At 39.9% G+C, this 25,494-nt stretch overlaps 1 protein-coding gene across 1 annotated transcript in view; it reads right to left on the reverse strand.

Annotated features, from left to right (window-relative positions):
- The window catches only part of DSCAM (DS cell adhesion molecule), a 279,020-nt gene extending 261,104 nt beyond the window's left edge, over window positions 1–17,916 (reverse strand). Inside the window, exons 1-4 of the mRNA XM_032594599.1 lie at window positions 17,691–17,916; window positions 13,975–14,250; window positions 5,408–5,704; window positions 4,318–4,593 (exon numbers count right to left, since the gene is read on the reverse strand). Coding sequence (XP_032450490.1) covers window positions 4,318–4,593; window positions 5,408–5,704; window positions 13,975–14,250; window positions 17,691–17,916 — 1,075 coding nt within the window. The remainder of the gene's footprint in view (window positions 1–4,317; window positions 4,594–5,407; window positions 5,705–13,974; window positions 14,251–17,690) is intronic.
- Between the last annotated feature and the right edge of the window lie 7,578 nt (window positions 17,917–25,494).

The raw sequence follows: 25,494 nt of genomic DNA on the forward strand, positions 1-25,494 counted from the left end.
AAATTTCAAACAGTTCTTGTACGAATTTCCATCAGACTTTAGCTTCAGATATTTGGTGAACAGGTTTTACTGTGAGTCTAACTAAGGGATTGATAAATCTGTCTATATGAGTGAAAATCTGCAGTGAGGTACACAGTCTCCTGATGGTCACATGTAGGCCCGTGTCTTACGCATTATTTATTCACCGATGTCTCCAAATCTACTGCATAAGATTCCACTGTCCTAAATTCCACTCTTATCTATCCAACTGTCTATTTAGTGGATCCACTTAATGTTTCAAGCTCAGTACATCCAAAATTAGACTCCTGATTTCTTCCCTTAAATTGCTTCACCGCATCTTCTCTTGGCTCAACTGACAGAAGCACTAGTCTTTCCATCGCTCAGGCCCAGATTTTATCCTCTTACACCTACATCCGATCCATCAGGGAATCCCATGGAGGAGACCTTCAAAATATATCCAGAATCTGTCTTCTCCTCACCCCCTCTCTGTCCCTTCTGGGCTTCAGCCTTTTCTCAGCAATAGAAGTCAGGCATACCCTTTTACAACCCAGGCCAGGTGACATCTCTGTTTAATCTGACATCTCTGATCACCCCTCCATCTCACTCAAAGGATAAACTCAAACGCTTTGAGCCCAGCCCTGGTCCTACATGAGAGGACCCTGCTAATTCTGACCATACCTCTACCCTGTGTCCACTTTGTTCCTGCCATATTGCCTCTCTACTAGTTCTCTAGGTTGCCAGGCCCACCCCTGACTATTTGTGTTCCCTCTGCCTAGAATGCTCTTTGTCCCGGGCATATGTTTGGCTATCTTGCCCACCGCCGTGTCCTTGATCAGATGTCAGTTTCTCAGAGAAGCCTTCCCCAACCTCCCTGTAGCAGGGCAGATCCCAAATCCCTTCAACTTCCCCACCCACTGACAGCTATTTCTCACCAGGCAACTATAATGAAATATTGCACAAAATAATATGTTCCTTCTTTCATTTGACAATCCTCGCCAAGAACCTGAAAATGATTATTCTACATAATATATCCTTAGAAGAAAAGAAATTCTTGAAACCAAAACTATCTGATTTGTTTCCTAAAATGATCGATACTTTGGTTATTAAGAGCCAATAAATTCTCCTTTTGGGTATAAGCCAGTTTGAGTCAGTTTCTGTCACATAAAATTAAAAGGATAAAGATTAATACATTGATTTCTGCTGGTCGAGAACATTTTAAGAATATAAGTGAATAATTCAAATGGTCTTTGTTTGAATTTATGTCTCCTAAAAACCTGACATTAAAATATCTGTATCCATTTATCTAACGGTCACACTCCTGGCAATTCTTCCTGAAATAAATCATCTTACAAGTAGATAAAGGCCAATGCATAGAGAAGGGCATTTGACACATCATTCAAAATGGTTAAATATTAGAAATAAATGAAATATTTATTTAAGAGTCTCCTATGGTTTGCTTCCTTCTCTAGGTTCTCTATCTTATTTTTCCTTTCCTTCCTTCCCTATGATCATGTGTTGTGTTTCCTAAATTCCAAATATGAATGAAATAATATGATATTTGTCTTTTCCTGCCTGACCTGTTTCCCTCGGCCTAATACACCCTAGTTCTATCCACATTGTTGCAAATAGCAAGATTTCATTCTTTTTGACTGCTGATGCACTGGGTGTTATGTGTAAGTGATAAACACTGGGTACCACTCCTGAAACCAACACTACACTGTATGTTAACTAACTTGAATTTAAATAAATAAATTAAAAAAGAAGCTTATATTCTGGTGGCAGCTAATTTAGAAAGAAAGAAAGAAAGAAAGAAAAAAAGAAAGAAAGAAAGAAAGAAAGAGAAAGAAAGAAAAGAAAAGAAAAGAAAAGAAAAGAAAAGAAAAGAAAAGAAAAGAAAAGAAAAGAAAGAAAGATATTTAGCACCAAGATATTTTCCAAATGTAATCTGAAGACCTCTGGGAATCCCTGAGAACATTTTAGGGAGATGGCAAAAAGATAATCATTTTCACTGTAGCACTAAGGTATTATTCACCTTTCTCATTGGGGTGACATTTGCATAGATACACAAAAGTAACGGTGGGTAAGACTGCTGGGGCCTTCACACAAATCATGGCAGTGACACCAAAATGTACTAGCTGTCACTGTGTTGTTTACCACCACACAGTCCCAATTTTTGTCAAAAGCAGTACCTAAGGACACTTTATGGAGCCATAAAAATAATAAGCCCATGACATTTCCAGAGTTCTATGCTCTGTGTAACAAAATGGGGAAAATGCACAAAGCACTTCATCTGTCTGCTGAGCAGGAAGGTTGTCTAGAAGCAAAGTACTTGTGCACTTGTCTGAGTTACAAGCTCAACTAGCCACTCTTTTCATGGAATTCCATTGTGTCCACAGAGACTGGCTGCCTAAAAGCTATAGCTATTCAGGCTTGGGTAACTAGCAGACATTTTCCTAGAAAAAAAAAAGAAATAAGCCTGTCACTCCTATGATCACAACTGACTGTATTTGCTGCAAACAATGAAATTGAAACTTTCAAGCAAAAGAATAGACTTTTGTAAGACTTGTATCTGTCACTATGAACTCGACAGCTTCCCAATACTGAAATACTTTTCTGATGAAACCATGGTGATATTCTGACATTATTATAAATTGTGTCAATGTTTCAAAGATCTACCTAACTCAGCAAACCAATAATTTCCAAATGATCAACTTACTATGTTACAAAACAATATGTGGGTAAGACATTCATTCAGATAGAAAATGAATTTTAAGACAGAAAAGCACCAAACATTCATTGATCTAGCTTCTAATTCTCCAATGCAGCTAATATTTAAGATACTGACATGTTTTAATTCTCTACATTGTATTATACTTTCTGGTTTATTTGCTTGTTTTGTTTGTTTACTGTTTGTCTCTCGTGATTGGAAAGAGAGTTCGACAGGGGAAGAAACTTGTCTACCTTCTTCATCACTGTTTCCCTCAATGCCTGGAGTAGAGCCCAGCATCAAGCAGATGTTTCAGGAATGGCAGTTGAAGAAATAAATTCAACTACAAAATGAAGTTTTATGCAGCTATCACAGTCTGGTTTACCAAGAAATTCTAATGATCTGAGAAAAGTCTTAAGATATGTGGCTATTTTTAAAAGATTCAAAATTATTAATGTGAAATTATACCTCATATATGCTACATATTATATAACATATATGATATACTACATAGATTATATGTGTGCATGCACATCTGTGTGTGTGTGTGTGCGTGCGTGTGTGTGTGCGTGTGTGTGTGTGTGTGTGTATGTGTATTTATAGGTGTCCTGGAAATCATATAATTCCTATGTTGTTGTTTTGTCCTGATCATCTATTCAACATGAGAAGTCTGTTTGAAGTCTTGATCTGTTACAGAAAACCTCTTCTGGTAGGATTCTGCAAGAATGTGCTTTCAGGATTTTTTAGGAAAACAAAGATTCAGATGGTTCTCAACTTAGGATGGTTCAACTTATGATTTTTCCACTTCACGATGGTGTAGAAGACGAGTGCATCCAGTAGAAACTGTACTTTGAATTTTGAACCTACTTTCCCCTCCCCACCCCCCCCGCCACCCAGAGCTGGTGCTATGCAGTAGATACCCTCACGTTGATGCTAGACGACTCCCAGTCAGCCAGCAGTCACAGGGGTAAATAACCCAAACGGACAACCATACTTCACCCACACAACCTTTCTGTTCTTCACTTTCTGTACCGTATTCAATACATTACAGGATATAGCCAACATTTTATTATAAAGTCAGATTTGCATTGCATGATTTTTGCCCAACTGCAGACGAATGTTACTGTTCTGAGCATGTTTCAGGTAGGCTAGGCTAAGCTACGAGGTTTGGTAGTGAGATATATTGAATACATTTTTGGCTTACTACATTTTCAACTTACAATGAGTTTATTGGGACGTAACCCCATCGTAAGTGGAGGAAGATCTATATGTGTTTTAAAATGATCTGTCGGACAACTAGGTAACGAAGCCAATGATCTCTCTCTCTCTCTCTCTCTTCTTGTGGTAATACTGACAACACATGTCCTCTGGAAAACCAAACCAAAAATTCCACATGAAAAGAAAATCATATCAACCACAGCTCTTGATGCAGGAGTGGATGCATCGAGGAGTCAAGAGATCAGAACATGTGAGGTACTCTATCCTTCCTGTTTTTGGAACTGTCCTACTGTAAACATGCAGCTTCTAAGATCCCCCCTGCTCTTCATCGTCCCTCTGGCGAAAGAGCTGAGTAAGGGCAAGACGTGTGGGGACACGGAGAGCAGCCTTACCTTTGACCGTCACGTGGACACTCTGGCTGGTGGAGAGCTGCGGTTGAACCAGCACGTTGCACGTGTACTCTCCCTCATCCACTTCCTTTTGCACATCTGAGAGTTTTAGAGTGCCGTTGTTCTCAAATGCCACTTGGCGGTGGTTGAAAGGAAGCAGATTAGAGTTCTTGTACCATTTGATGGAGTAATACGGATAGCCAATCACACGGCAGTGGATGTACGTGTCCCGTCCTGCGATGGCTGTGATATTTTTCATTGGCCGAATGCTTGCAGGCCCTAGAGAGACACAAAGGAACTCTTGAAAATAATTTAAGGGTACATCTCATGTGTGGAAACGGGTACACTTTTCCTTGAGTAAAAGAAAACCAATGTAGATTATTTTCATGTGAAAAATATCTTTTTCAACTTTTCTATTACACGATCTTCTCTGCATTTGGGTTCTTCTACTGAGCAGTCCTTCTTTTTCCTTTTAGTTTCATTACTTTCAAATGGATCAAAGGAGTGTTAAATACTCTAAGTATCAACTACTTCTATGAAAACGTCTTGAATTACAAGAGAAGAGGCAATTTCTTCAACAAAAAGTAATTAGTCCGCCCTGAACAATCATGCTGTTTTTTGTGAAAACACCAGGAGCAATTCAATTTTCAAACTCTATGACGTAGGTTTATCAAGATGGAGGTTATGCCATGGTGCACTATGAATGTAAGTTAAAATACCAGGTACATGGAGCTTTACCATGAATGTGGAAGAACAGAAGAGGAGGAGGAAGGAAAAGAGCGTGCAGAGCATAAACCGGGAAAGAAAAGATCAAGTGGACAAATCGAAGAGTAACAAAGAGAACAAGCTGACTGAAAAGAACAAAATGCCACTTCCCACATGAACCCAATCTGGGCCATTCTGGAGCCGAAAGGAGAGGGTAGGAAATGGGAAGCAACGGCGAATCTGTTTTCGGCATTCCGAGACTCAGCTCAGGGCATGCAGAAACCTTCTTCTCCACTACAGTGAGTTAGATGTGGTTTTTTTTGTTTTTTGGGTTTTTTTTTTTGTTTTTTGTTTTTTGTTTTTTTTGAGGAGCTGATTTGACAAGCACCTCTTACGTTTATTCGAGCCTGGTACAGGACGACTCCCGCCGAATTGTTGGCAGTGCAGCGGTAGACTCCCCCATCCCGGACCTGAGAGCTGGAGATGTTCAGGTAGCTGACCACGTTTCCCTCCGACGTGATCATCTGGCTGATGCGGTGACTGCCACCCTTGAGGATCGGGTCGTCGTCCAGGGTCCACGTGATGGTGGGCAACGGAGTTCCCTTGACGTTGCACATGAGGGAGACTGGTTCTGCTGGACTCACCACTTTTTCACTAAAGGCAGAAATAATTTTGGGAGTTCCGTCTGCAGGAAGACAAAGGATGGAAGGAAGTGGCACATACAAATAATTAAACGACCTTCAAGTACATTTGTGTAATGGTTAGGAGATAGACATGCTGGTCATTGAACACTACAGGCAAGTCTGGTTTTATGGCTAGAGCTAAATTCCAAGCAGAGCAAGATTTCATTTTCAAAATAGGCCAACAGTGTTAGCAACCTTTAATAAATTACTTCTATACATTTGCTGACTGTCCTAAGAACAATCATGCAACCCAGATGCTCAAGTTACACAACGTCAGCTCCCAAGAAGTCCACAATCTAGAACTGTTAGGTCCCTATTACATGTTATAAACACAGAGGAAACCCACCCCTCCAAATGGTCACTTTAGCCTTCCACTTCTGAGATAATTAGGGCTTATGCCCCAGGGACTTGTTCAGAGGAGTAAAGGAAAGACTGACAGACGGATAGGTTCACCTTATTTATTTTCTGATAAAAAATCATCCTTTATAAAAAAATTAAAAAAAAATCATCCTTTATAATTTTAATGATAAGTGGGAAGTCCATGTAAATGTCATGGAAACTCTGAGAGTGGGATCAAAGCCAAATAAACTTTGAGTCTTCCAGTGTGTAAGAAATATCTCTGTAAGTGTCTTAAGTTGGTGGCTGTACAAATTTATCATCCAACATGGGACCGTTTTGAGAACAAAACAGATACCAGAAGTAATTATGCCAGGGAGGCAGGCACAGCCTCAGACTGTCCCAGGCAAAGTAAGATCTAGGTCGTAGGGAGTTTTCCACAGGAATTTCCAATATTTTCAACAAAGACAAAATTTTCATACTCCATTGTCTTTCCATCATATATATGAACCATTTCCCTCATACTGTATGGTAGCAATCATAAATGCATGCATATATATGCATACATATTCACATATATGTATATATATATATTTACACACACACACACACACACACACACATATTCACTGCTGACAAATTGGAAAGCAAACAAATGGAGGAAACACACCTGAAGCTAGCTCACAATTCCATCACAGAAAGATAACTGTTAACACTTACAAGTACCCCTGAAGAGTTTCTTTTTCTGCCCTCCCCCCCTCCCCGCCCCACCCACTCCTCCTCCCTGGAAACCTGGAAGCCTATTTCTGTGGCCAGAGGGACCAGCCATGTAGGGTTCTCCTGATGGGGGTGCTTTGCTGAGCCCTCTACCGTCTTTCCTCTTGCAAATTCCTGAATGTCAATTTCATTCCAACTCCTGGGTGACTGGAGAAGGCCCTTGAGTATGTTTTTTCCCCACATGCAACCACAGTGGAGTATTGCAGTGTTCTTGACTTGCAAGCATCTTGCCTTAGTATCAAAGATGAAAAAAAGGGCTTCATAATATTAAAGTAAAGAACCTGTGTTTTTACCCTTAGAACACCACACACTCTGCTTCAGCATGCTCTGCCTTTATTTACGGAGAAGTGAGACGTCACCATGATTGTTATTCTTTGTACGTAATCGGCTGTCGATGCTGAGGAATGTTATTTTATTTAATCTTACAATTCAACTTTTTTTTTTGAATGTGCAGAGCTGTATATTTCTTTGCACTGATTTTTACACTATGCACTGAAAACGTGTCTTTTTTAAAAATCTGTTTTGTAACTGTTTTCTTCAGTTACACCTTTTTTTTGTAGATACAGTTTACATAGAGTGACACATACAGATCTTAAGTGTACAAGCAGAATGTTTTGTTAAATATGTACACTGTGTAACCACCCAAATGACTGCAACATAAAGCGTTTCAGGACCCCACAACTTGCCCAGGGTTCCTTTCAACCAATCCCCTCTCACCAGAGGGAATCACTGTCCTGATTTCTTTCAATGTGACTTTGTTTGCCTCTTCTTGAACTTCAAATCCATATAATCCTAGAGTGTGGGTTCTCTATCCTGCAAACATTCTACTATTACCATAGGACAGGCAGCGAAATTAAGAAATGAAACTTTGGAAGTGTTCTATCACCTAACACACAGTCCATATGGCAAGTCTGTCTGCCGACCAACAATGTCCCTCCCAGCTCTCTCTCCCAGCCCAACCAGTACCACACATCCCATTTATCTGTCATGCTTCCTTAGCATGCATCCTTCAATCTGGATCATTCTTTGGTCTCTTCTGTATTTTTTGGCTTTAACATTTTGAAGAATTACTCCATAGCCAGTTGTTCACACCGGGTTTTTTCTGTTTTGTCATGATTAGATGCAGGTTGTGCATTTTTGGCAAGGGTATCATGGAAATAATGTTGTCTTTATGTGCTTATTGGCCATTTGTGTATCTCCTTTTGTGAAATATCTACTCAAATCTTTTGTCTGTGGTTATGTTAGACTACGTTTTATTGATTTGTAGGAGTTCTTTATGTATGTTGAAAACAAATATTTATCATGTATCTTATAATGGTCAAATATACTTGTCAGATATATTAGTTACATAAAATGTGTGCCAGACATTATATATATATATATATATATATATATATATATATTATAGATGTGTGTTTTTGCATATGTAAAATGTTTTCTTTCAGTTTGTAGTTGCCTTTTATTTTCTTAATGGTGTATTTGACTTTTACTGCTTTCTTTATCCTAAGAAAGCTTTGCCTACCATTCAGACGATGAATAATTCTTCTATGTTTCCTTTTAGAGACTTCATAGTTTGAGATTTTACATCCCAGTCTATATTTTAGAGCAAATTAAATCTGTGTAAGGTATAAGGTGTGAGATAGGGATTGATATTCATTTTTTGTTGTTGTTGTTATTACATTCATTGTGTAGTACTGTTTGTCAAAAAGACTTTCCTTTACCTTTGGAATACTGTGGACTCTCTTGCAAATTAATTTATCATATATGTGTGTGGTCATATTCTAGACCATCCAGTATGTTCTATTGACTTATGTATCTGTATTGTTTAATGTAGCTAGTATGAGTCCTCCAACTTTATTTTTTTTTAAAGATTGCACAATTCTCAGTCCTTTGACTTTCTCATGCATGTCTTTTAAATCAACTTAGACTATAGGACTTCCATTTTTCTTTATTTTTTAAATGGTTATTTATTTATTTTGAGAGAGGAAGAAAGGAAGAGACGGGGGGGGGGGCAGACAGAGAGGGAGAGAGAGAATCCCAAGCAGGCTTCATGCTCAGTGCAGAGCTCAACATGGGGCTCGAGCTCACGACTGCAAGATCATGCCTTGAGCCGATATAAAGAGTTGTACACTTAACCAACTGAGCCACCTAGGTGTCCCTGGACTTTCACTTTTCTGCGCTGTTGGGGTTTTTGTTAGGATTACATTGATTATACAGAGGACTGCTACCTTAAAAATATTTAGCTTTTTAGTCCTTAAATATGGTATATTTTCCAGTTTTTTAGGTCATCACAATTCTATATTAGCAATGTATAGTTGTATAGTTTCACATGTTGAAATCTTTCACATCTGTTGTTAAATTTATTCCCAAGTATCTTTTGTGTTATCCTAATATAAATGGAAATTTTAAAATATTATTTTCCAATTGTTGGTTTCTACTATATAAAGACAAAAAAAATTGTGTTTTTGTATCTTGAGTTTCTAAACTTATCTGGGAATTGTTTTATAGATTACTTGGAATTTTCCATGTAAACAACAAGGTCTGTGATTAAAGACAGTTGAGACTTTTCCTTTCCAAATTTTATGCATTTTACTTATTATTCATGCCTACCTAGGACTTCTGGAACAGTGTTGAATAGAAGAGGTATTTGTGAACATCCTCAGTCCCAATGTTAAAGGAAAAATATTTAGTCCTCAACCATTAAGTATGAATAAATAAATCATTTAAGTAAATAAATTCATAAATGCCATTAGGTCAAAGAAGTTCCTTACATTTCTAGTTTCCTGAGAATTTTTTATTCTGAATGGATGTTGAATCCTGTCAAATGGTGTTTTCTGAATATACTGAAGTCATCAATTGGTTTTTCTCCTATATTCTATTAATATGATGCCTTATACATACATAAATTTTGATTTTATGTTTTGCCAATCGTACGCTTATGGGATAAATTCGAATTCAGTTTTATATTGATATAGATACAGATATACATATTTGTGTGTGTATGTATACATGTATATACACACACTACATATATATATATACACACACACATATTTATGTAGAGATCTATACACATAAATATTCATATGTCTAATATATGTGTGTGTGCATCTATATAATTTTGATTTCATGTACTAAAAGTGAAAATTACGTTACTTCATGTGAAATGTAAAAACCCTAGCACAAATAATTTCATTTATATTCTGTGCTTTGTGTTATTACATCTATTTATACCCAAACTCTATAAAACAGTGTTATAATTTTGTAACTTGTCAATTATTATTTAAAGACATTAAAAGAGAAAAAAAATTCTGAATGCTTACTAACATATTTCCTGCCTTTTCTAATGGGCTTTATGCCTATAGATCTGCATTTCCATTTTAGGTCATTTCCTTTTTGCCTTCAGTGACTTCATGTGTCAAAACTTCTGCTATCACATTCTTCCAGCTTTGGTTTATTGAAAATATCTACTTTCCCTGTTTTTTAAAGACTATTCTTCACAGATATAGGAACCTAGGTCAACAGGGATTTTTTTTTTTTATCCTTGTCAACATTTCAAAGATGTTGTTCCACTGTCTTCTGTCCTCCAAAATATCTGATGAGAAGTCATCCATCATTTGTACTGATATCTCCCTTTACTTAAGATTTCTCCTCTCTCAGGGGCGCCTGGGTGGCTCAGTCAGTTGAGCGTCCGACTTCAGCTCAGGTCATGAACTCTCATCTCAGTCTGTGAGTTCAAGCCCCACGTTGGGTTCTGTGCAGACAGCTCGGAGCCTGGAGCCTGCTTCAGATTCTGTGTCTCCCTCTCTCTCTCTGCCCCTCCCCTGTTCATGCTCTGTCTCTCTCACTCTCAAAAATGAATAAATGTTTAAAAAAATTAAAAACAGAAAAGAGTTCTCCTCTCTCAGATTTATAAGATTTTTTTATTTATCTTTGGTTTTCAGCAACAGGACTCTTTATAATGTGTCTGCATGTGATTATATTTATACTTGAGATTTACTGATTTTTGGCTCTGTAACTTTAATACCAAAATTGGGAAAACTGTCACCATTATTTCTTCAAATATTTTTTTCTTCCCCAGTCTCAATCTTCTGTTTTTCCGGACTTCTAATTATATGGAGATCAGACCATCTAATGAATGTCCCATGTCATTGAGACGCTGCTCACTTCCTTTGCAGATTTCCTTCTCTCTGTGCTTCAAACAGGATAATGTATTCTAATTTATCTTCAAATTCACTGATCCTTTCTTCCTTCTCCAATCTTCCATTAAAGCCAATACACTGAATTTTTATATTTCTACTGGTTCCTTTTCATAGTTTTCATTTTCTCTTCCGGTCTTTCCCAGATAATTATTCATTACGCCCGTATTTTCCTTATTGAACATATTTTATTTATTTGTTTGTTCGTTTAAGATGTTTACTTATTTTGAGAGAGAGAGAGAGGAGACAGAATGAGTGGGGGAGTGGGGGAGAGGGGCAGAGGGAAAGACAGAATCCCAAGCAGGCTCCATGCTGTTAGCACAGAGCTGAACACAGGACTCAGTCCCAGGAACAGTGAGATCATGGCCTGAGCTGAAATCAAGAGTTGGACGCTTAACCGACTGAGCCACCCAGGTGACCCTAAGGTATTGACCATATTTTAAATAGAAGTCTTTAAGTCTTTGTCTAACATTCATCTGGGTTCTCTCAAGGTCTATTTCTACTACCTACTTTCTCTTTTTTGTATGTCTACTTATTTTTATTTTTAATTTTTACTGGGATTATCTTCCACATTTTCCAGTCCGGGTGTCAAGTAAGTTTTTCAGGGAAGTTTATCTTTAGATTTTAGGACTCCCCACTGTTCGGAATTTAAGGAATTCCCTCCTTACTGGAATTTCAACTTATCTTCCTCAACTGCAGGTGATTTGACATTGCAGCCTTTTGTCCTTCTGTATGTCAATCCCATAGAACTATAGCTTTCTGCTTTTCTTCTAGTATTCGAGGTTTCCCCTCCTACCTCACAAAGCCTGGGGACTGTCCTCAGGGGAAAAGTGGTATCAGTGCACATATCACCTAACCCTTTCCTCTTCTTTCATGGGTCAAATCCTTTCCACCCGCTCTTGCATGTTTCTCCCGTGTCCACATACAGTTTTGCTTTTCCCCAAGTTCATAATTTTGATCTGCTTCCAGGTTAATCTGATACATGCTATTCTATCGTTTTCTGAAGTAAGGCCTGTTCTTATTCTTTTTTATTGTTCCATTCTCCAGTTACTCTGGTTTGATCTTGAATCTCTAATTATCAGATTTCAGTTTCTTCAGACTTCCAGTTTCTTTTAAAACTCCCAGTTTCTTTGGCCTCCTAGAAAATACTCCCAGATTCTGCGTTTATATCAGTGGTCATTCTCAGCTCACAGTATTGTGAGTTTTTATAATTTACATTAACCTAAAGCTACTTCAATGGGAATAATAGGAGGTGATAGCCAAGGATACTAGTTAGAGTCCATTTTAAGGCATACTAGATATGTATTTATAACTACGCTTCTGCTCTCTTTTGCTACATTCGTACTGTCATCTCTCAGAAGAGAAAAAATAAAGTGAAGCTTCTTGTCCTGAATGGGAACTGACACGCGACAAATAAATCCATGAGAATGCTCGCTATGCTCCTCTGCCCCGCCTTTTTTTTTTTTTTTTTTTTTTTTTTTTATTCAAGTGACAGGCTTTTTTGGAGATGAAAGCAGACATTATTTTCCCAGTGAGACCTGAGTGTCTTTGAAATCTTTCTTGCTGTCACTCTCTGATAACCTGAAATCTTTCGACATCATTACGGATTATCAATATGCTCTTTAGGTTTTCTTAGTCACACGAGATAGTTGCCAAGGTAACTAGGCCTAGACAGGTACTCTGTCCCTCTTCTACAAAGAATCTAAAAATAGTGGCTGTGTAAGGACTATAGTGCATCAGCAGCACCAAACTGGCTCTGTACAAATTGATTACTTTCTGTACTTAATTATTACGGGGAACACGGTGTCAGGCATTTAATATGAGTCCCAAGCCTTCTGGTAATTTCGCCTCTGCTTTAAAAAAAAAAAACCAAAACCGTTTGCAAGAAAATGCCCGAATCAAAATAAGAATCTCATTGCTAAGACCGCTTCTTCTTAAAAATAAGCTAAGGTTAAAAAAACAATAACAGAAATATCCCCTAAGAGCATCAAGGCATATTTTAAATTAACGTTCACATGTAAATATTTTTTCTCTTTAGACTATACGAAAGTCACGTCATTATTTTAATCAACTGACATCAAATGAATTTTAAATTATATGTAAAGACAGAATTTCCAATAAGACACACACACATACACAGACAAAAGCTTGTTCAATTATCCGGTGACAAATGTATGTCTCACTTGAATGTTACCTTGATAGCTTTTTTTCCCTGGCTGATTGATAACCTTGAAGATGTAAGCAGGACAGTAAGAAAAGAAAACAACACACCTGAAACCTACTATAATAACCCGAGGTCATTCCTCACAAATTCTGTTCACCTAAATTGGTGAATATCTGGACCCGATCAGTGACAACTGTGCAAACCAGACGCTGTTTTTTTTCTTTCCACCAAGTACTATACTGAAATTGTACCCTACACTTTGCCCATAAAATTGTATTTCTCAGCTGGGGGCTGTTATTTCCTTATCTCTCCCCACCCCCAACCCTGGGATATTTGGCAATGTCTGGAGGTATTTTCGGTTGTCACATCTTGGATGCTGCTAGCATCTAGCGGGCAGAGGCCAGAGATGCTGGTAACCACCCTGTAACATCAAATGGCTCTTCCAACAAAGCATCATCGAGAAACTCCAGTCTGGGCCAACACACCGTCAACCAAACTGTATGTTCCACGTTTCTGAGGTCTGTAACTTGACAAGTAACTAAACACATGAGTGGGCGACATTTATGTTACTTAACTTTATGTGAAGTTACTTTTATGACTTCTACCATTTATAACTTTCACCAACACTTGGTCTCTTATTAGCCCGGCGTATCCTGAGAAACCAGGGCCGAGTTATTAGCTAGCCAGACAGACAGAAATCCTAACACTGGGAGTTATCAGCACTGCTTCATCATTCTTCTGAGTGCTCTGCGTTTGGGTTCTTTTGCAGCTGAACCCTATAACAAGGCCCACTGACCTTCAAGGACCACCTGCACATAGTCTTGAGCGGACAGCTTATCCTTGCGCACAAAGCACTGGTATGCGCCCCCGTCACTTTTGACCATGTGATCCATTATAAGGTTTTCGTGGTTGATCCCTGTGATCCTCACATTTTTTCCAGGGTTGAGGATTTCACCGTTTCGGTACCAGGAGAGTTCCTGGTCCTCACTGCCTGTCACGCTGCAGGACAAGGAAACCTGGCTACCCACGCTGCTTTTAACTTTCCTGGGGCTGATGGTAGCTTTCAGTGGCTCTGGAAATTTTGGTGAGAGAAAAAAAAGAAGGTAAGAACATCACATATGTAGACATCATTTCAACAACATCCTGAGCTTCTGACAAAGCAAATGCATCATTGTAAGCAATGCTACACAGTTCTTATGTTCTGGATTATTCCATAGTGCGCCATTTTGTTCAGGAGCACCCTCTTTACTCTTTGTTTTTTTTTTTTTTTCCTGGCCTTTTTTCTCTGTGTGGCAAACAGACCAACATTTGGTCAAACTGCTTTCTCACTGGGTAAGTGTGGAGATTCACCCACTGACAATAAGAAATGCCAAGTTCTGGCCACCAATAAGGACACAGGTATTGGAACATTTACATCCTATTTGCCTTGTCCCACGGTAGCACTGACGGGTTTCTCTGGACCATTCTCACACAGTCATAACACCTGCTCATACCCCCCTTTGTGGCTCAACCAAGGCCCATAACACACAGCTGTAAGAAAATAGGTTGATATTAGACTTTGTGACCAATGAAACAAAAACAAACCCAATCTTATGTAGCAAGTTCATTCACTGAACATCTGATAGAAGCCAAAAGTAGGGTTAATGCTACAGGTAAGACAGAGATGAATTATATTCATGGTGCACCTGGCATGTGCCATAAAATTATTACACTTCTTTTGTACATTATATAAGTCAGTCTTCCCACAGTCCTGCATGTTTTGCCTTATCATATCCATTTTACAGACGAAGAAGTGGTTGTTCAGAGAGATTAATTAACTGAAGCAAATCCACTCAAGCGGTAAATAGCTAAAACCATTTTTTACCCCAATTATTCCTGACATCTCCTGTCACCACACCACGAAGTCTCTGGTTCCAAGAAGTTCGGTCTTTCGGCAGATGAGACAAATACAAGAGTTAATATAGTAGCCAAGAAGTGATACAGGGTCCATCAGAGACATATACCATGTGGAAGGGGATTGGTAGAAAGATCAGGAAATTCCTTAGATACCAACGATGAACAGAGCTGAGGCCAGCTGGAAAGAAAGGGCATTTTGTGAACTAGGGCATGAAGCATAGCCGTTGTCACAAGGAGAGTGTGCCTGTTCACTTTGGACACGACACAGAATCTCTGTAGGAAAATTATGGGAGAAAAATTCCGAAGGCAATCTGGAACAAGATTTCAAAAGGCTTCACGATCTTGGAATTAAGTCAGAGGGGGCTAAAGGAAGCATTCAAGAATTTTTTGCAAGTGAGTTTATAGTCAAACGCATTTTTAGGAGAACTGATTGATCATACCGTATTGCACAAAGTGGAGTGGGGAAATTGGTTCAGCAAGGGGGCACTGCAAATGTCTAGGTGAGGTGCAGTTAAGTCTCAATCTAGGACAGGAGGGGCGTGGGGAGGGTGGCTAAGAAGCACCATGAGCTACAATCTATAGGACTTGGCAGGACTTGGACTCAGAAAGGAAAGGCTTAAGGAGGATCCAGGATTTAAAGCCTGCATTTAGGGGGCTCGGGAGTGGGGAAGACATCTCAAATAAGAAGAGCCATTGACCAGGTAGAGATGGTGGAGAGTTTGTTTTGCGATGCTGCTGTGTTGAAATGCCAGTGGCACATCTGATCTAAAATTGGGAGACATGCTGTCTAACACTCAGGAAGGAAGCCAGGCTAAGGCTGCAGATCCAAGCTTGTTCTCAGAGGGGAGGAATCTAGAGCCCTATGAATAAAGAGAGCACCAGAGGAGAAGAGACGGGAGAAGAGAGGGTTTTGGATTTAGAACCCAAGAGAATGCTTTCTGTCTAGAGAAGAAAGACAGAAGTCATGAAGTCAGAGGGAGCTGGGGAACATTTGAGGGGCACTTCAGGACTTGTCCAGATGTGGCAAAAGAGTACAAGGGTGAAAACCAAGTACAGTCAGAATTAACACTTTTCCGCAAATAACTTCTAAAGTGTAGATTTTGATAAATGAGAAAGCAATAAATTAAACACTGAGAGCTCAGCCTGAGATGGTTGGGACAGGGGGTGTCATTGGGGAGGGCACTGCACTGGGGTTAGAAAGACAGAAAGTTTAGACCTTCAAGTATTTGAAAACCCTCTTCCATGTGGAGGGAGGAGTGCGACCTGTGGTCAGGATAGGGATGGCTTTATACATGGAATAGGAAGAATTTAAATGTAACAGGAGTTGGTCAGTTTTCTTTCAAGCAAAAGTATGGGCAATATCACCAGACAGGCTTACTTACAATGATTTTGATAATACCCTAAGATGTAAACTTATTCAGCAGGAAATGGGGAGCCATGAAAGGTGTTTTAACACAGAGGAGGTTTTGAACCTGTGGGGACACTTCTTCCTTGCCATCCAGTACTGCATCATTGCAACTGGAAGTTTCTTCAGTTTCAGAAATAGAGCTGTGCGGAACTTATCTTCCATTTCTTCTGAAGCCCAGCCTAAAGACGTTTTCATGATATTCTCAGGACTCACCCTGGGCAGCTGGTTCCAAGCAATCACTGGGATATTTAACATATTCTGTTGGGGTGGTATTGTGCTAGAACAGTCCACACCCAGAGTGACACTGGAACAGGCAGTTGCATTAATAGGCATGGGGTTGGAAAAATCCAGGTCAAGAGAATGCCTCCCTTTCAATGCCAACTCTTATGACTTAGCTTGATCAGTCAGTTCATCAGATAAAAAAAATATTTTATCGTATGTAATATGTAAAATCATACACTATGAAAAGAATGTTCTAGTGGCATCTCAGAGCCACTTGCTTTGACCAAAGCCCTGCCGCTCAATTGTGGTCACGTGACTCGCATTGATTTGGTTTCTGCGTGAGTAAAATGGAGGGTGTTTGACTAGATTAGAGTGCTCCTCACTGTGGTCACACCCCTCCTTCCTCTGGGGTCTGCCTTCAGCATCCTTCTCAAGACAGTCACTACAAACCAATTAGAGATGAAATACACCCACCATATTTGAATTAAATGATATGTAATAATGCGTCTAAGTCCAATATTTTGATAATTTAGAGCTCCATATTTCTGTGGATAATAGCCCCATTCAGGAACATAAAGTAGCATCTGAAAGCCAGCCAAGGACACCCACCGTGATCGGACTACCATCCCTTGCAGGGACATCACAAGCCCGCCCCTCTTCCTCCGTCAGTGTTCAGACAGGCTGGCCATTGTTAATTCAACAACTAGGTAATGGGATCTCAGATACATAGTCTGTGGCCTGATGGAAAGCTTGGAGGTTCAGATAAACCTGAATTCCCATCCTAAATCCAAACACCCCAGCTGTGTAATCTTGAGCAATCTGTCTGAGCATTCATTTCCTCATCTGCAAAATGGGGTAATATTGGTCTCAGCAGGACTGTTGTGAGGATTAATGGAAGGCTATAGCAAGAGCCTGGAAGTCATCTTGTATCAAGAGCTCCATCAATGGCAGCCAACATCACTGTTCCAAGCTACCCTCCAACTTACGTTTCACGTACAGGCGGCCTATCACCTTAGCAGTTCCGTATCTGTTGGAAACTTCACACACATAGCTGCCTGAGTCTGAAGGACGAGTGTTCTCAATGAGCAGCCCTGTCACGGTCTTCTGAAACCTTCCAGAAAGTTCCAGGGGCATGTTGTCCTTCAGCCAGCGATAATCTGGCTCAGGATGCCCAAGCGCTTTGCAAGGCAACTCCACACGCTGCCCTGCCATGGCTTTGCGATGATCAAACCCATCCAGTATGGATGGGGCTGAGTTCGCTGGGTCTGAGGAAGAAAGAAAAACTCTTATTAGACACAGTGAATGAGTTGAAGTGGCCATTTAGAATCAGAGGACCTCATGTATAAGTTAAATTCTATACGTCATACTAACTATTGACGACAGATCTTCAAGTTTCTATTAAAGAACAGAAAGAAAAGCCCTATTCATATATATTTCTTCTGCTCAAAATCTTCAGAAGGTGGCAGCAGAAAGGGTTCTACTTTTCATTTCCCACTAAATAATGAAGAACTTTAGAATCAGCAAGCTTCTACCGGAATTGTTGGCCCAGGCCAGAAATTGGATTGTTCTATAACCAGACGATGTCAGACTTCTCCTTTCCAAAGAACAACAGTAGCAGAAATAGTTGTTTGACATTATGACAGTGTCTAATTCACCTGTTCTCCCAAATGATGTTTAGCTGGTTTTATAAACTCTTGAGCCCAATGAGGAAAGGGACCAAATACTCTCAAGAAGTGGGTCAGTGGAAACCACCCAGCTCAATGTCTAAGCTTGCTTTGAGGAATTGATATTCTCAAGGAATATTATTAAGAATGTAAAAATAGAGATCCCCTTTTGGGTGCCCAAAATAAAAGTCTCCTTGCTCTTTTATTCTTCCTGTTCTGAACTTGCACTGGACCACACACATGGGTGGTCACACTGGTCTCCGTAAGGATAAAGAACAGATATGGGCTCCTGGTTCCTGAAATCTTCTTATCTTCGCCTTAGTTAGAAAAGCACTGTGCCTATTTCAATGTACCTGCAGTAACCCCCAAAGCAAAGGGCTGGATACCCTCTATTGTATCCAAGAACCATGTGGAATGTCCTCTTGAAGGTGCTGTGATTCCATAGCCACCAGGGACGACCAATAGACCATGGGAAAATGGCAGACCCACTGAGCTGAAGCTGCTTCCCTTACAATCATCAGAGATGAAATCCATGACAAACCCGCTGCTCTTCTCACCTCCCTGGAGCTTTATAAGAACAACGTGAATGTTCTCATGGGATACAATGAGGGAACCTAATGATCTCGTAAAGGATATGTGACCAACCGAGTTTCTAGGACTCTTCTGTGGTTCATTCACTGTAACTGAAAAATTCCATAGCCCATAATTACTTACACTCACATTTCCTACACTGTCTGGGTATGGGCTCCAGAGGGATTATAGACCTAAGAGGCCACAACAGCAAGGAGCCCTTGCCAGCAGAGGCCTTATTGCTTCAATACCCTCCTGATGGAAGTTACAGACAGATTTGGAAGAGTCTTGAAGAGGAAGTTACTTTCTTATGGACTACAGAGTTATAAAATCTGTTGCTCTGTTTAGAGTGGGATGTAGTGTTTGGTGCTGGAGAAGGTGACACAAAGAAGGTTCACTCCTTTGGTAGGAGGAGTTAGAAGTTTTTCCACAGGAGAAGCTCACAACCCAGGAAACAAGAGGGTTCACTCTTATCTTTCTTCTTTCCTTTTATTTCCTTTTTTACATTTTTTAATATTTATTTATTTTTGAGAGACAGAGTATGAGTGGGGAAGGAGCAGAGAGAGAGAGAGGGAGACACAGAATCCGAAGCAGGCTCCAGGCTCTGAGCTGTCAGCACAGAGCCTCACGTGGGGCTTGAACTCACAAGCTGTGAGATCATGACCTGAGCCGAAGTTGGAGGCTAACCCACTGAGCCACCCAGGCGCCCCAAAAGCTGCCACTTCTAACACTAGTCACAAAAAAGCAATACCCAATTATTTCACTTAAATTTTATAATTCTGAAACTAATCATTGATAGAATTTTAAGATAGCATTGTATGATTCTAATGACTTTGTTAAAAGAAGGGATGGGAAAATTGGATATCCATTTCAAAAAGAAGAATTTAGAAGTCGTAACCTCACAACACCTACAAAAATTAACTCAAAGTGGGTGATAGATCTAAACGTTTGAGCTACAACAAATCTTCATGACCTTGGGTCTGGCAGAGTTCTTAGATACAACACCAAAACACCAGGGGCAAAAAAAAAAAAAAAATCAATATATAAACATCATGAAAATTAAATATTTTATATTTTCCAAGATACCATAAGAAACAATAAGGAGCAACCTATTAGAAGAACTATTGCAAGTAGTATTTCTGATTAGGCCTATCTCCAAAAAATATAAAGAACCCTGACATCTCTATGATAAGAAGAAACAACTCACTCAAAAATGGGCAAAAGATTTGAATAGATAAATCACCAAGGCGACACACCAAATGACTAATAAGCACATGGAAAGATGCTCCATAAAATTAGCCACTGGGGTAATACACATTAGAATTATATTAAAAAAAAACTTACAGTGTTTCTACTGCTTCATACCCACTAGGATGGCTCTAATAAAAAACCACAAACAAGAACAAGGGCTCAAGTGGAAGTAGAGAAAAAACTAGATCCTCAGGCAGGATTCACAATAGCCCAATAAGTGGAAACAACCCAACGGCCATCAGTGAAGGGACTAAATGAGATGTGTATATACATACAATGGACTATTACTTAGCCATAAAAAGAGTGACCTACGGATACATCTTACAACACGGATGGACCTTAAAAGATCATGCTATGTGAACGAAGCATGATATAAAGCCACAATTGTAAGATACAATTTATATGAAATATACAGAAAACACAAATCTATAGAGACAGGCAGTAGATTACTGGTTGCCCGGAGCTGGAGATGGGAATTAGAATTGACTTCAAATGGGCCCCAGGGATTTTTCTGGGTGGCGGAAATGTTCTAAAATTGGATGACATCCATGGTTGCACAGCTTTCTGTATTTACTAAAATCACTGAATTGTATAGTTAATGTGGGTGAAGTTTAGGGATGGTAAATTAAATCTCAATAAAACTACAAAAAAGGAGTGGGGCATTTCTTCTGTATTTTAAGTATACAATTTAAGCAACCCTTGTGACAGGCTCTTGGAGGGATATTTGCTCATGTATAAAATTAGTACAAACAGCATCGTATTTAATTTTCATCCCCTTGTCTTCAAACTGTATCTACATTTTAAAAACCAGTTATCGCAAAAATTTGCAAACTCGCCAAAATTAGAAAAAAATAATATAATGCATCCAACATATTCATCACCCAGACACAAGAGGCAGCAAAAAAATTTTTTTATCATCTATCTGTTTACTTCTTTATAGTCTTTGCTTTTGGTGTTGACACACTGAGTCAAATCATAGAACGTCTGTCATCTTATCACTATATCATTAGTATGCTTCTCTAATAAAAACACAAGTTTTCTCATAAAACCACAAGGTCGGTAACACACAATAGTAATAATAACCTCTTGGTACCATTTAGTATCTATTCCAAATTCATTTTTACCCAAGGGGCTAAAAACACATCATTATTAACTATTATTATTATTTACAATTGATCTGATTAAGTCTGGATTGTTCTATGGTTAACAGCTATGTCTCTTGATTCTCTTTTAATCCAGAGAAGGTCCTCCTTCTTTTCTCTCTCATGTCTTCAACTTACTGAAGAAGCCAGTGGGCTGTTTTGCAGCAAATCCCAAATTCTGAATTTTCAATGGGTTCCTCTGTGGCCATTTTCCTCATAAACTGGAATTTAGTTCTAATGATATGATTAGATCAGGTTCAGCCTCTTTATTTCTTTTGTTTTAAATTTACTTTGAGGGAGAGAGAGCGAGCAAACACATGAGAGGGAGAGAGAGAGAGACAGAGAATCCAAAGCAGTGTCTACGCTGTTGCACAGAGCCCGGTGTGAGTCTCGAACCCACAAACTGTGAGATCATGACTTGAGCCCAAGTGAAGAGCCAGATGCTTAACCGACTGAGCCACCCATGTGCCACCCAACCTCTCTCTCTTTGCACCCATATCACGTGTGGCTTTCTCATCTTTGGTCATGCTAAGTTCATCAGCAAGTTCAGGTAATGAAGTTTATCTGGACTATTTCATTAAGAGTTTAAATGATTTTCTAATTGTCATATTTCCTTCAACTTCAGTAGATGTGATTATTTGGCAGATAAGAACTATCCTTCCTGAACTAGGATTCTTTGGTCATTTTGAAATACGGTAGTCATAGGTAAGACAGGAGAATTGTGATTCTCTTTAAACTACCACTTACCAAAACCAAGTGGTGATGCCCTAATTTCCTCTGTGTAGACCAATGAGATTCCTATTGCTGCTTTTGTTGTCATTAAATAGATATGGGTGCATGTATCCAAGTATATGTATGAACTTAAGTATGCAAGTACAGTAAAACCTTGGATTGTGAGTAACTTGTTCTGCAAGTATTCTGCAAGATGAGCAAATATTTCTAATAAACTTTAACTTGATAAATGAGCGATGTTTGTAATACGAGCAGTAGGTGATGCCGAATATCATGTGATCACAACTGAGCCAATGGTTCTTTTCTCCTCTCCTCCTCCTTCCTCCTCCTCCTCCCTTCTTCTTCTTCTTCTTCTTCTTCTTCTTCTTCTTCTTCTTCTTCTCTCTCCCTCTCTCTCCCTCTCTCTCTGCAGGATTGTGGGTGATCGTCTCCCATGCTCAGATGCTTGACTTTAGGCCATGGTGCTTGGCAGAAATCAGTGATTTTTCAGAACGTTGGAAGGTGCCCACAACTGGAACTGGTGTATTTTTTATCACTTCAAAGCACCTCTGGACAGCCCTTTACTTTTCCGTACAAGAGTAAGCTAGGGATGCTTTGCTTCATTCTAGCTCAGGTTGCCTGCAGATATAGACCCTTTCCTCTGCTGCCTAATTGCCAGTTACATTAAATACAGCATATAACAAGTTTATTAATACTGTACTGTAGTCAACATGTGTGTGAGCATATATAATGGCCCCCATGCAAACAAAGGTTGAAAAGAAAAGGGGTAACAAGAAGGAGATGATTACGGTGGAAGTTAAGAAGGAAATGATCAAGAAGTATGAGTGAGGTATGTGAGTGGCCAAAATTGCAAGATTTTGTAAGAAGACTATGTCTGCATCTCATCTGCAGAGGAGGAGAAAAAGGCAGAGGAATCCCTCAGTTCAGATGAGATCAGGGAGATGTGTAAAATGTGGGAAATGGTGCAAGATTTTGTAGAAAAGCACCACCCAAGCAAGGCTGTAGCAGTGCAAGCAATGAATCTGTTTAACGACAATGCAATGTCACATTTCTGCGAAATCCTCACAAGGAAGCAAAAGCAAGTGTCATTGGATATGTTCCTTGTTAAAGTTGCACAAAAAGAAAAAGATTCCATTGAGCTAATAGGCAGCAGTGATTCTGTTAGTGATAGTGAAAGTCGTCCTACACAATAAACTTCCTTTCTCTTGTCTCCCTCACACCAGCCATGAAGGTTTTCAAAGGTAAGTGTAGGTTAATTTGTTTATTTTTCTTTATATTTTGTATTTCCTTTTTTTAAAATATATTTTTAATGTTTATTTATTTATTTTTGAGAGAGAGAGAGCATGAGGGGGGAAGGGGCAGAGAGAGAAGGAGACAGAGAATCCCAAGCAGCCTCCACGCTACCTGCTCGGAGCCCGATGAGGAGCTGGAACTCACAAACCACAAGATCATGACCTGACCTGAAATGAAGAGTCAAGACGCTTAACCGACTGAGCCACCTGGGCGCCCCTATTTTATATTGTCTTTATTATTTTGTATTATAGTACAGCCCTGTAATCATTTTTATATGAATATTTTTGGGTTGTGGAATGAATCATCTGAGACTCCAGCACTTCTTATGGGGAAATTCGCTTTCAGATACAAGTGCTTTGGATTACAACCATGTTTCCAGAACAAATTATGCTTGCAAACCAAGGTTTTACTGCATATATATGTACGTGTGCGTATTTGTAATGAACTCAAAAGATTTTCAAATGTCTAATGGTCACCAATCACGTGCCATCGGTTATTTCTGAAATTCAACTCATCACACTTTGGGCCAACGAGAACGCCTTCAGAAGATGTCCCCTGTCTCGTTTTGACAATCTTAATGTTTCAGGTTCATCTTATCCATTTCCTGTCCGAGACACTGCAATCCACCATTCTTCTAAGGAGCCATGGTCCCTTTTTTGGGGATCTTTAAAGGACACTAGGGTCTAGAGAGCACCCCATTATAGTATTTTAGAGGATGGGCTTCCTCCAGGCCTTCCCCTGAGCCTTCTCTCTCTGTCACCTTTAGTAATGCTGAGTCACTCTGACTCCATTTTACTGCTAAACCCAGCAGTTTCCATCAGGGTGACTTCCTGTTCTTCTGAAAGGAGTCTGAAAGGAGTATTTGCTGAATGAACACCTGTGAGGTCTTCAAGGAGCTGGGCCACCACTGAGCGATGCAATCACCACAGACTACTCTCATGGTCCTTCCACACTCGTCTTCAACTCAAAACTCGGGTAGGTCTGAGTGCCGTGAATACTCCTACACCCATTGCCCCAGGGGCCCACCCAAGGGCTGGCCCTCTGCTTTGGAGAGAACTGTTTGCTGACTATTTTGCCGATCTGCGACTGTGGAGTCTCGCAGGTCTTCCCCACCTCGCCTCCCGCCACTTCTGTGACACTGCTTTGTTCCCGTGCCCCTACTGCTGTCCACACTTCATCCACACCCACTCATGTCCACGTTCCACTGGGTGCTGCCGAAGGTCTCGTCCACGTGCTTTTTCCTCTGTCATCATAGTTCGTCCGTTTTAGTTTCAGGGTGAGTTTGAGATCATTAAAAACCTTGCTACCCACATGACCCAAACCCCATGTGTGCATTTTTAAATGCATTTAAATCTAAAGTAAAATTGATTTTTCTTTTTCCTTCAGAGCTAATATTTCTTTTTTAAAGAAATGTTTATTTATTGGAGCCCCCTGGGTGGCTCAGGTGGTAAAGTGTCAGGCTCTCGGTTTTTGGCTTAGATCATGATCTCACGGTTTGTGGGTTTGAGCCCTGCATTGGGCTCTGTGCTGATGCTGCAGAATCTCCTTGGAAGTCTCTCTCTCTCCATTTCTCTCTGACCCTCCCCTGCTTACAGTCTCTCTCTCCCCAAAATAAATAAATAAACATCTTTTAAAAGTTTATTTATTTTGGGGAGAGAGAGACAGAGGGAGAGAGACAGAGAGACAGAGAGAGAGAGAGAGAGAGAGAGAGAGAGAGAGAGAGAGAGAATATACCAAGCAGGCTCCATACGGTCAGTGCAGAGCCTGAGCAGGGCTCAATCCCACGACTGTGAGATTATAACCTGAGCTGAAACGGAGAGTCGGATGCTTAACCAACTGAGCCACCCAGGCTCCCCCAGGGCTTAGATTTCTAGAATAGTCATCCTCACTCAGCGTTCATGGTCTCATTTTCTTTTCTTTTTTTTTTTTTTTTTAATTTTTTTTTTTCCAACGTTTATTCATTTTTGGGACAGAAAGAGACAGAGCATGAACGGGGGAGGGGCAGAGAGAGAGGGAGACACAGAATCAGAAACAGGCTCCAGGCTCTGAGCCATCAGCCCAGAGCCCGACGCGGGGCTCGAACTCACGGACCGCAAGATCGTGACCTGGCTGAAGTCGGACGCTTAACCGACTGCGCC

The sequence above is a fragment of the Lynx canadensis genome, chromosome C2, assembly GCF_007474595.2.
Source record: "Lynx canadensis isolate LIC74 chromosome C2, mLynCan4.pri.v2, whole genome shotgun sequence".
NCBI lineage: Eukaryota > Metazoa > Chordata > Mammalia > Carnivora > Felidae > Lynx > Lynx canadensis.